The 12,833-nt window shown below is 44.3% G+C and overlaps 1 protein-coding gene across 2 annotated transcripts in view; it reads left to right on the forward strand.

Annotated features, from left to right (window-relative positions):
- LOC117968428 (protein FAM83E-like) overlaps positions 1–12,833 on the forward strand; it is a 43,462-nt gene that overhangs the window by 3,675 nt on the left and 26,954 nt on the right. Inside the window, exons 2-3 of one of the 2 annotated variants that reach the window (XM_059018576.1) lie at positions 4,145–4,404; positions 8,583–8,864. In XM_059018576.1, the coding sequence (XP_058874559.1) occupies positions 4,222–4,404; positions 8,583–8,864 (465 nt within the window). In that variant the 5' untranslated portion in view covers positions 4,145–4,221. The remainder of the gene's footprint in view (positions 1–4,144; positions 4,405–8,582; positions 8,865–12,833) is intronic. The other variant, XM_059018577.1, reaches the window with a different exon arrangement.

Below are 12,833 nucleotides of genomic sequence, written 5' to 3' on the forward strand. Positions count from 1 at the left end.
GACAGACAGACAGACAGACAGACAGCCTCCACATACCTCAGATTCTGATCCTCTCAATAACTCAGAGTAGGTCCTTAGCAAGTTCTCTAGATGTGTGTTACAATGTTGGTGTGTGTGTGTGACTCTGGCTATGTGGTCTCAGATTGTGTGTGTGGCAGTGTGGGTGTGTGTGTGTCAGTGTGTGTGTCTCAGTATATGTGTGTGTCTATGTGTGTGAGTGTGTGTGTTTGTGAGTGTATCTCAGTGTGTGCGTTTGTGTGTGTGTCTATGTTGTGAGTGTCTGTGTGTGTCTCAGTGTCTCAGTGTTTCTGTGTTTCATAAGAACATAAGAAAGTTTACAAACGAGAGGAGGCCATTCGGCCCATCTTGCTCGTTTGGTTGTTTGTAGCTTATTGATCCCAGAATCTCATCAAGCAGCTTCTTGAAGGATCCCAGGGTGTCAGCTTCAACTGGGAGTTTCTGTGTGTCTCAGTGTGTGTATCTCAGTGTTTCTGTATTTCTGTGTGTCTCAGTGTATGTGTGTGTCTCAGTGTTTCTGTGTGTCTCAGTGTATGTGTGTGTCTCAGTGTTTCTGTGTGTCTCAGTGTGTGTGTGTCTCAGTGTTTCTGTGTTTCTGTGTGTCTCGGTGTGTGTGTCTCAGTGTTTCTGTGTGTCTCAGTGTGTGTGTGTCTCAGTGTTTCTGTGTTTCTGTGTGTCTCGGTGTGTGTGTCTCAGTGTTTCTGTGTGTCTCAGTGTGTGTGTGTCTCAGTGTTTATGTTTTTCTGTGTGTCTCAGTGTGTGTGTGTCTCTGTGTTTCTGCGTGCCTCAGTGTGTGTTTCTGTGTTTCTGTGTGTCTCAGTGTGTGTGTCTCAGTGTTTCTGTGTGTCTCAGTGTGTGTGTGTCTCAGTGTTTCTGTGTGTCTCAGTGTGTGTGTGTCTCAGTGTTTCTGTGTGTCTCAGTGTGTGTGTGTCTCAGTGTGTGTGTGTGTCTCAGTGTTTCTGTGTGTCTCAGTGTTTCTGTGTGTCTCAGTGTGTGTTTCTGTGTTTCTGTGTGTCTCAGTGTGTGTGTCTCAGTGTTTCTGTGTGTCTCAGTGTGTGTGTGTGTGTGTGTCTCAGTGTTTCTGTGTGTCTCAGTGTGTGTGTGTGTCTCAGTGTTTCTGTGTTTCTGTGTGTCTCGGTGTGTGTGTCTCTGTGTTTATGTGTTTCTGTGTGTCTCAGTGTGTGTGTGTCTCAGTGTTTCTGTGTCTCTCAGTGTGTGTGTCTCAGTGTGTGTGTGTCTCAGTGTTTATGTGTTTCTGTGTGTCTCAGTGTGTGTGTCTCTGTGTTTCTGTGTGTCTCAGTGTGTGTGTCTCAGTGTGTGTGTCTCTGTGTTTCTGCGTGCCTCAGTGTGTGTGTGTCTCAGTGTTTATGTGTTTCTGTGTGTCTCAGTGTGTGTGTGTCTCAGTGTTTATGTGTTTCTGTGTGTCTCAGTGTGTGTGTGTCTCAGTGTTTCTGTGTGTCTCAGTGTGTGTGTGTCTCAGTGTTTCTGTGTGTCTCAGTGTGTGTGTCTCAGTGTGTGCGTGTGTCTCAGTGTTTCTGTGTGTCTCAGTGTGTGTGTGTGTGTCTCAGTGTTTCTGTGTGTCTCAGTGTGTGCGTGTGTCTCAGTGTTTCTGTGTGTCTCAGTGTGTGTGTGTCTCAGTGTGTGTGTGTCTCTGTGTTTCTGTGTGTCTCAGTGTGTGCGTGTGTCTCAGTGTTTCTGTGTGTCTCAGTGTGTGTGTGTGTGTCTCAGTGTTTCTGTGTGTCTCAGTGTGTGTGTGTCTCAGTGTTTATGTGTGTCTCAGTGTGTGTGTCTCTGTGTTTCTGTGTGTCTCAGTGTGTGTGTCTCAGTGTTTCTGTGTGTCTCAGTGTATGTGTGTGTCTCAGTGTTTCTGTGTGTCTCAGTGTGTGTGTCTCAGTGTGTGTGTGTGTCTCAGTGTTTCTGTGTGTCTCAGTGTGTGTGTGTCTCAGTGTTTCTGTATTTCTGTGTGTCTCAGTGTGTGTGTGTGTGTCTCAGTGTGTGTGTGTCTCAGTGTTTCTGTGTTTGTGTGTCTCAGTGTTTCTGTGTTTCTGTGTGTCTCAGTGTGTGTGTGTGTGTGTCTCAGTGTTTCTGTGTGTCTCAGTGTGTGTGTGTCTCAGTGTTTCTGTGTGTGTCTCAGTGTGTGTGTCTCAGTGTTTCTGTGTTTGTGTGTCTCAGTGTATGTGTGTGTCTCAGTGTTTCTGTGTGTCTCAGTGTGTGTGTGTCTCAGTGTTTCTGTGTGTCTCAGTGTGTGTGTCTCAGTGTTTCTGTGTGTCTCAGTGTGTGTGTGTCTCAGTGTTTCTGTGTGTCTCAGTGTGTGTGTGTCTCAGTGTTTCTGTGTGTCTCAGTGTGTGTGTTTCTCAGTGTTTCTGTGTTTGTGTGTCTCAGTGTGTGTGTGTGTGTGTGTGTCTCAGTGTTTCTGTGTGTCTCAGTGTGTGTGTGTCTCAGTGTTTCTGTGTGTCTCAGTGTGTGTGTGTCTCAGTGTTTCTGTGTTTGTGTGTCTCAGTGTGTGTGTGTGTGTCTCAGTGTTTCTGTGTGTCTCAGTGTGTGTGTGTCTCAGTGTTTCTGTGTGTCTCAGTGTGTGTGTCTCAGTGTTTCTGTGTGTCTCAGTGTGTGTGTGTCTCAGTGTTTCTGTGTGTCTCAGTGTGTGTGTCTCAGTGTTTCTGTGTGTCTCAGTGTGTGTGTGTCTCAGTGTTTCTGTGTGTCTCAGTGTGTGTGTGTCTCAGTGTTTCTGTGTGTCTCAGTGTGTGTGTCTCAGTGTTTCTGTGTGTCTCAGTGTGTGTGTGTCTCAGTGTTTCTGTGTTTCTGTGTGTCTCAGTGTGTGTATTGTGGTAAAGTGGGGTGTGCTTTGCCACGCTTCGGGACCTTTAACACTGTCTTCTAGTAAAAAAGAAGTCCTCTCACAACAGCAAATAGGGTGTAAACAGGGAGGTACCTGTATATTTATTTTCATATAAAAAAAAAATAAACAAACAAAAGCCTAACTCCTTCTAGGAGTGCTGAACTAAACTTGTCTCAGTTTCTACCTATAACAGGACAGCTACGCTGTTACTGGTAACAAAACACATGCAGTTCACAAGGGTCACAATACCTTGTCAGGTCTGAACACACAGGCTTCCTTCAGGCCTTAGCCTTAACGCAGACACCAGAGCAAATATTGTGACCTGCTTAAATACACCTGCCTCCTTTATTACTGGCAGCTGTTTAAAACAACGACATTGTGACTGTGCAAAGCAGCCATGAAACACACCTTCCCTAGTGTGCTGGGCCTCTGCCCTGTCACAGTGTGTATCTCAGTGTGTGTGTCTGTGTATGTGTCTCAGTGTATGTGTCTCAGTGTGTGTGTGTGCCAGAGCCAGTGTGGCTCAATGTGTTTGATATTTAGTGTCACCAGACAAGTTTGACGGGATATTTGAGAAACTTGAACTTTGTATTTGTGTGTCTCTCTTGCAGGTCAGTGTAGGTGTGTAGATAGATTTCTTTTTTTTGTAAATTTTATTTTTTATATCTCAGAAGTAAGGCAATACTTCCAAAATGTGACAATGAAGCATACTTGAATTACACTACATTGAATTACCATAAGGGAGAAGAGAAGGGGAGAGTAGAGAGGGAGGAGAGAGGGGAGGGTGGGGAGAGAGAGAGAGAGAGAGCAAGAGTTACATGATTACACACAGATGCTCTTAAAGTGGGGGAAGGAGGGGAGAGAGACAGGGGTAGGAAGGAGAGAGGCACAGAGAGAAGATAGAGAAAAGGGGAGAGGAGGAAACGAAAGAGGTGTGAGAAACGTGTGCCCAGTGTGATATGACAGCCTGCAGCCTCCTCATTGGAAGTGCAGAGTAGAGGCTTTCAATACATCTGCTCTCTTCAAACTGGGAGTTTTCATATATATAGAAATGGTCAATATTCCTGTACATTCCCTGCATTAGCTTTAGCAATGCTTGTATGACTTGTCATGCTGATAAAACCATGTGAATTGAATTTCAATTTGAGTGAAACTGAGATAGAGGGAGTGTGTGTTTGCATGTAAAAGAGAGAGAGAGAGAGAGAGATGGAATTGACACATGAATTTCAGCAAAATGAAGTAAGTTTTGTGTTGTTTAATATTTCTTTTTGTTTCTATTATTTTGCACAGACTTTTCCCTTGCGTGGATTTCTTTAAACAGATGACTACACGAGTGTCTCAGTGACTCAGTGTGTTTGTTGAAGGTCATGTCCGACTCGCAGGACGCCAGTTTGGATGAAGACGTCGTGTTCCCGCGGGTGTCGGAGTCGAGCCCCGAGTTTTATTACAGCGAGCCCCGCCGCAGAGCGCTGGAGTGCTTGCTGAGTGCCGGGCCTGCCGCCTTCCACACCCAGCTGAGCCTGGAGCGTATCAACAACTTCCTGTCTGAGGTGAGAGAGAGAGAGAGAGAGAGAGAGAGAGAGAGAGAGAGAGAGAGAGAGAGGGGGGGGATCAATAACTTCCTATCGAGAGAGAATCAATAACTTCCTATTGAGAGAGAATCAATAACTTCATATTGAGAGAGAATCAATAACTTCCTATTGAGAATCAATAACTTCCTATCGAGAGAGAATCAATAACTTCCTATCGAGAGAGAATCAATAACTTCCTATCGAGAGAGAATCAATAACTTCCTATTGAGAGAGAATCAATAACTTCCTATCGAGAGAGAGAATCGATAACTTCCTATTGAGAATCAATTACTTCCTATCGAGAGAGAATCGATAACTTCCTATCGAGAGAGAATCAATAACTTCCTATTGAGAGAGAATCAATAACTTCCTATCGAGAGAGAATCAATAACTTCCTATTGAGAGAGAATCAATAACTTCCTATTGAGAGAGAATCGATAACTTCCTATTGAGAGAGAGAATCAATAACTTCCTATCGAGAGTGAATCAATAACTTCATATTGAGAGAGAGAATCAATAACTTCCTATCGAGAGAGAATCGATAACTTCCTATCGAGAGAGAATCAATAACTTCCTATTGAGAGAGAATCAATAACTTCCTATCGAGAGAGAATCAATAACTTCCTATCGAGAGAGAGAATCAATAACTTCCTATCGAGAGAGAGAATCAATAACTTCCTATCGAGAGAGAGAATCAATAACTTCCTATCGAGAGAGAATCAATAACTTCCTATCGAGAGAGAATCAATAACTTCCTATTGAGAGAGAATCAATAACTTCCTATTGAGAGAGAATCAATAACTTCCTATTGAGAGAGAATCAATAACTTCCTATTGAGAATCAATAACTTCCTATTGAGAGAGAATCAATAACTTCCTATTGAGAGAGAATCAATAACTTCCTATTGAGAGAGAGAATCAATAACTTCCTATTGAGAGAGAGAATCAATAACTTCCTATTGAGAGAGAATCAATAACTTCCTATCGAGAGAGAATCAATAACTTCCTATTGAGAGAGAATCAATAACTTCCTATTGAGAGAGAATCAATAACTTCCTATTGAGAGAGAATCAATAACTTCCTATTGAGAATCAATAACTTCCTATCGAGAGAGAATCAATAACTTCCTATCGAGAGAGAATCAATAACTTCCTATCGAGAGAGAATCAATAACTTCCTATTGAGAGAGAATCAATAACTTCCTATCGAGAGAGAGAATCGATAACTTCCTATTGAGAATCAATTACTTCCTATCGAGAGAGAATCGATAACTTCCTATCGAGAGAGAATCAATAACTTCCTATTGAGAGAGAATCAATAACTTCCTATCGAGAGAGAATCAATAACTTCCTATTGAGAGAGAATCAATAACTTCCTATTGAGAGAGAATCGATAACTTCCTATTGAGAGAGAGAATCAATAACTTCCTATCGAGAGTGAATCAATAACTTCATATTGAGAGAGAGAATCAATAACTTCCTATCGAGAGAGAATCGATAACTTCCTATCGAGAGAGAATCAATAACTTCCTATTGAGAGAGAATCAATAACTTCCTATCGAGAGAGAATCAATAACTTCCTATCGAGAGAGAGAATCAATAACTTCCTATCGAGAGAGAGAATCAATAACTTCCTATCGAGAGAGAGAATCAATAACTTCCTATCGAGAGAGAATCAATAACTTCCTATCGAGAGAGAATCAATAACTTCCTATTGAGAGAGAATCAATAACTTCCTATTGAGAGAGAATCAATAACTTCCTATTGAGAGAGAATCAATAACTTCCTATTGAGAATCAATAACTTCCTATTGAGAGAGAATCAATAACTTCCTATTGAGAGAGAATCAATAACTTCCTATTGAGAGAGAGAATCAATAACTTCCTATCGAGAAGGAGAATCGATAACTTCCTATCGAGAGAGAGAATCAATAACTTCCTATCGAGAGAGAATCAATAACTTCCTATCGAGAGAGAGAATCAATAACTTCATATTGAGAGAGAATCAATAACTTCCTATCGAGAGAGAATCAATAACTTCCTATCAAGAGAGAGAATCAATAACTTCCTATTGAGAATCAATAACTTCCTATTGAGAGAGAATCAATAACTTCCTATTGAGAGAGAATCAATAACTTCCTATTGAGAGAGAATCAATAACTTCCTATTGAGAATCAATAACTTCCTATCGAGAGAGAATCAATAACTTCCTATCGAGAGAGAATCAATAACTTCCTATCGAGAGAGAATCAATAACTTCCTATTGAGAGAGAATCAATAACTTCCTATCGAGAGAGAGAATCGATAACTTCCTATTGAGAATCAATTACTTCCTATCGAGAGAGAATCGATAACTTCCTATCGAGAGAGAATCAATAACTTCCTATTGAGAGAGAATCAATAACTTCCTATCGAGAGAGAATCAATAACTTCCTATTGAGAGAGAATCAATAACTTCCTATTGAGAGAGAATCGATAACTTCCTATTGAGAGAGAGAATCAATAACTTCCTATCGAGAGTGAATCAATAACTTCATATTGAGAGAGAGAATCAATAACTTCCTATCGAGAGAGAATCGATAACTTCCTATCGAGAGAGAATCAATAACTTCCTATTGAGAGAGAATCAATAACTTCCTATCGAGAGAGAATCAATAACTTCCTATCGAGAGAGAGAATCAATAACTTCCTATCGAGAGAGAGAATCAATAACTTCCTATCGAGAGAGAGAATCAATAACTTCCTATCGAGAGAGAATCAATAACTTCCTATCGAGAGAGAATCAATAACTTCCTATTGAGAGAGAATCAATAACTTCCTATTGAGAGAGAATCAATAACTTCCTATTGAGAATCAATAACTTCCTATTGAGAGAGAATCAATAACTTCCTATTGAGAGAGAATCAATAACTTCCTATTGAGAGAGAGAATCAATAACTTCCTATCGAGAAGGAGAATCGATAACTTCCTATCGAGAGAGAGAATCAATAACTTCCTATCGAGAGAGAATCAATAACTTCCTATCGAGAGAGAGAATCAATAACTTCATATTGAGAGAGAATCAATAACTTCCTATCGAGAGAGAATCAATAACTTCCTATCAAGAGAGAGAATCAATAACTTCCTATTGAGAATCAATAACTTCCTATTGAGAGAGAATCAATAACTTCCTATCGAGAGAGAATCAATAACTTCCTATCGAGAGAGAATCAATAACTTCCTATTGAGAGAGAGAATCAATAACTTCCTATTGAGAGAGAATCAATAACTTCCTATTGAGAGAGAATCAATAACTTCCTATCGAGAGAGAATCAATAACTTCCTATTGAGAGAGAATCAATAACTTCCTATCGAGAGAGAGAATCAATAACTTCCTATCGAGAGAGAGAATCAATAACTTCCTATCGAGAGAGAATCAATAACTTCCTATCGAGAGAGAATCAATAACTTCCTATCGAGAGAGAGAATCAATAACTTCCTATCGAGAGAGAATCAATAACTTCCTATCGAGAGAGAATCAATAACTTCCTATCGAGAGAGAGAATCAATAACTTCCTATCGAGAGAGAATCAATAACTTCCTATTGAGAATCAATAACTTCCTATCGAGAGAGAATCAATAACTTCCTGTTGAGAGAGAGAGAATCGATAGCTGTAGGTGTAATTGGTTGAATTAAACAATTTAAAACAGAGTTGGAACAAAGACTAGGCGTGGAAGGGCCAACTTTGGCCACTCCTGGCTTATCCCATTATCATGACACTTACATTTTCTATATCAACAGTACATACAGAATAGTAAAGAATAAGAATTAGCAATTCAATATTTATCCACAATAAGCAGTTTCACTAGACATATGCAGAAATGTATGCGGGACATACAGAGGGACAGATGTACAGACAGACAGTCTAGTTTTTATATTACAGTATGTAGACTGTAGCACAGCACCCTTGTGGCTCAGCTGTGTATTGCATGTAAAAACACAGCACTCAATATAAAACAGTCTCGTTTCTATATGCTGTAGCACAGCGCCCCTGTGTGGCTCAGCTGTGTAATTGCATGCAAAAACAGCACTCAACATAAAACATAGTCTAGTTTATATATGCTGTAGCACAGCACCCCTGTGTGTCTCAGCTGTGTAACTACCTGCGTGTTTCCCTCAGTCGGAGATCTCTGAGCTGCACAATCATGTGACTGACTTCGTGCCCACTGAAGTTCCTCTGTCATCATGGAAACGAGAGCCCGCGGAATGCCTGTCTGACTTCTCAGAACGCTACTGGCCAGAGTATTCCGATGTCCCCGCCCCGTGCCTCGATCTGGGCTGGCCTGACGATGGGGGGGGATGGAAGGGCATTACCAGAGCGACCGTGTACACACACCCCCCCCACGAGAGAGAGCCTCCCATCAGAGAGGTGATGAGGAGGGGGATACAGGAAGCCAGCAAGGTAGAGAATAAACCTATGTATCTCAGGGTGACTATCTGCCTGTCTGTCTGTCTGTCTGTCTGTCTGTCTGTCTATCTAGGGTACTGGTAATTAACAATCTGGTCACTTCAATGTTATGGCACAAGCTCAGCTGTCGCTGGTAAAGGAGATCCAAAGACCTAGCAGTTTTTCTGGGACGGTATTCACTGGGTTAGACAGAGTGTGCTGTACCTGCCTGTAGAGGAGGGTGGGCAGGGCTTAGTGGAGGTGCGTGGCAGGGTTGCAGCGTTTAGACTCTGTAGAGACTGCTGTTTGCTGATGTCCCTCCCCTGAGGAGCACTGGAGTTTAGTTTCCTACACTAGGTGGGGATCTTAGCCTTGACAGACAGATGTTTTTAATGAACACTGAAAAGCTCAACCTGTCTATTTTACCTGTTGGTTTATAAGGGACACTGAATGCATGGCAGTTGTTTAGGGTCCAGTGAGATTTTAGCAAGGTGGCACGGCATTGGTTTTTAGAGGAGCCATTGGTACATAATCAAGCTTTGACCTGCCCAATTTTAGAATTTGATAGTTTTATTAAAATAGTAATGTCTAGATGAGTACTTAAAATGGCGCTTCTACTATATTTGGACAGGCGAGTTTGGAAAAGTCCTGAGTTGCTGGTGGGTCAGTTGGGTGTGAGCTCAGTAAGATTCATTTGTGTGCTTTTAATGCAGCTGTGTGCTGCCCTGTCAGGAGAGGGTCTGACTGTACTGAGGGAGTTCTTCACAGGTACTAACAGCCTGGTCAGAGCCCCCAGGGTTTGAGTTACAGGCTAGAACAGCTGCAGAGTAACACATGCAAGTGCTCAAAAGAAAACGTGAATTAATTAAACCAACGAGCAATTTCAAAATAAACTATCAACTATCACTGATAAAGTGCAGCGTTACACGTGACTGTCGGCTAAGTAATTATTGAACTGACTGACAATCACGCATACTAAATTTAAACCTGTGTGGAATGCAGCCATCTCCGGATTGATTGATTGGTAATCTGTAGATGGTCACATATAAATGGAGACCCGCGGCTTTGCAAGAGAAGAGAGTTAACAGAGAGAGAACGAAACGAAGCGAAATGAAACTAAACGAAACTAAGCGAAACTAAGCGACACGTAACTTATACACACGTCAGTACACACGTCCCCTTGGGTACGTAACCATATATTTTAATAAATAGTTTATTTAAGGCTGGCTGTCTTCCTCAGCCGTGCTTGCCTGATTTTATTCTCTCGCTCTCGGTGTTTGTTTATGCTTGCCTCCGCTAGCGTCACTGAGTTTCCCCGGTCATGGTCACACGAATGCACAACCAAGTGCAGTTCTTATGGGCCGAGCAACCCCCAAGGCCCACCTCCCAACCACTCAGAGAGAGGGAAAGCCAACACACCCCCTTCCCCACCCCTCCGTGTCACTGCCATGACTGACAGGCAGATCTTACGAGGCTGCTGGCCCCTCTCAAAAGAGAGAAAAAAAAAGTGTTTTGATGCAGCTTTCCTGCTTGGCATAGGGCTGCAGGGCCAAGTACCACCGCGTGATTCTGGCGTTGTTATCCTTCATCCGGTGAAGCCATGCAAGGGGGCATGATCCGTAACCAGGGTGAAGTGTCGCCCCAGGAGGTAGTACCGGAGTGACTCGACTGCCCATTTTACTGCGAGACTCTCCTTCTCGATGGTACTATAGTTCTTTTCACGGGGAAGGAGCTTCCTGCTGATGAACAGGACCGGGTGCTCGCTTCCCCGCACCTCCTGAGACAACACTGCCCCGAGACCTGTCTCTGACGCATCCGTCTGCAGGGTGAACCTCCTACTGAAATCAGGACTGCACAGCACTGGCTTGCTACACAACCTACGCTTCAGAGCGAGAAAGGCTCTCTGGCACGGCTCCATCCACTGAACCGTATTTGGGGCAGCCTTCTGGGTGAGGTCTGTCAAAGGAGCAGCGAACGTGGCGAAGCTTGGGATGAACTTCCTATAATAGCCCGCTAGTCCCAAGAAAAAGCACACCTGGGTTTTGGTCGTAGGGACCGGCCAGTCAGCCAAGGCTATCACCTTCGCTATCAGCGGTCTGATCTGGCCACTCCCTACTCGATACCCCAAATACTCCGACTCACTCTTCCCAATGACATATTTCTTTGGGTTAGCAGTGAGCCCAGCCTCCCGCAAGGATTGCAATACCGCCGCTACCTTACACAGATGACTCGGCCAATCCTCACTGTGGATAACCACGTCATCTATGTAAGCAGTGGCATACTGCTGATGGGGCTGCAAAATGCGATCCATCATCCGCTGGAAAAGTGGCTGGTGCTCCGTGCAACCCAAAGGGCATGGTCCTAAATTTACAGCCTGAAGGGAGTCGAAATGCCGTCCTCTTTCTGGATTCCGGGGTCAGGGGTATCTGCCAGTACCCCTTCACTAGCTCGTTGGCAACCGATTTAGCAGACGCAGATCGGAGGGGAATGGCCTCTGGATAACGTGTAGCATAATCCAAAATGACCAATAGGTCTGTGTATCCTGCCGCACTCCGCTCTAGCGGTCCAACTATATCCATTCCAAAACGCTCAAACGGAGCTTCCAGTAGGGGCAATGGCACCAGTGGAGCTCGTGGGACGGCTCTAGGGCTAGCTTTCTGACATTCCCCACATCGTTCACAAAAACGCCTGACATCACCATCCAACCCCAGCCAATAGAACCGTGTCATGAGTCTAGCTTTGGTCTTGTCCCTTCCCAAATGACCAGACAGGGGAATAGCATGAGTCAGCTGCAGCAAATCCTCCATAAAGCGCTGAGGAATTAGCAAATGGTAACGCAATTCCCCAGTCTGTGGTAATTTCTCAATACGGTACAACAGATCTCGATTAATTTCAAAGTGAGGGTATGTGGCGGCGCGTCTGGGCTCGACCACCCAACCATTAACCACCGCTGCTTGGTCAAAGAGCCTGCCCAGCACATCGTCACGGCCTTGCTCGAGTCGGAAGTCACGTGAACGAGCTAAAAAATCAGTTCCCATGGCTTCCAGCTCGGGATCAGGTCGGTCCCGAGTGGAAGCAGCCGAGCTAGACTCCTGCACTGGCTCCGCGGCCTCCCCCCCAGACTCTTCACCAATCGCCCCCACCTGATACTTCTCGGACTCCCTCCATTGCCAGCCCTCATTCATAGCAGCCCAGCGTTCCCGTTTAGTTTTGCGGGTCTAAATCTATGGCAATACCAGGCCGGGTCACGAAAGGGGAAGATCTCTCCAATGACTTCCTCTTTCTTAGCCAATAGGGAGGACGGGGCAGTCACAGCAGCCAGCCAATCTTTAAACTGCTCACAGTCCCGTCCCAGAACTACAGGCACTGGCACCGAGGACACAAACCCAATTGTACTCGCGTCACCTGCTGGCCAATTTTCAGATTGACATACATTTTGGGATAAGTGCGCACATCTCCATGAATACATTTTATATGCACCTGTCCCGTTATTTGTTTATGCCCCGGTGAGATTAAGCTCTCTTGTATCAGGGACTGACTACACCCTGAATCTAAGAGAGCCTGGGTTTGTGTATCATCCACTGACACAGGAATCACAAAACCCGTCTGCTGGAGTGACTGATGGAATGGAACAGTCTTACCTGGTCGAATGACGTCACATCCCATAGCGGGGCAATCCCGGTCGATGTGGCTCACCTCCAGCTTGTTCCACACATCAGTGAACTGGTTTCTCGCCAAGAAGCTCAACGGTAGGGTGGCCGCGCGAGACCCCGGTCCAACACCGGAGCAGCCCGTGGGTGACCCCACTCTACCCCAGTTCTCGGGCCAGGAGCTCCCACCGCCACACTCCATCCAAAGACCTGGCTCCCCCTCCCCCAGTCCCTTCGCCCTCCCTGGGGCCAGTAGAGGGGGTGATGCTGGAGTAGCACGGTTTCCAGGCAGCTTAGCGGTTCTGCTGCCTGGTACTGCCAGTTGGATTGCCCG

Source organism: Acipenser ruthenus, chromosome 60, assembly GCF_902713425.1.
Source record: "Acipenser ruthenus chromosome 60, fAciRut3.2 maternal haplotype, whole genome shotgun sequence".
Taxonomy (NCBI): domain Eukaryota; kingdom Metazoa; phylum Chordata; class Actinopteri; order Acipenseriformes; family Acipenseridae; genus Acipenser; species Acipenser ruthenus.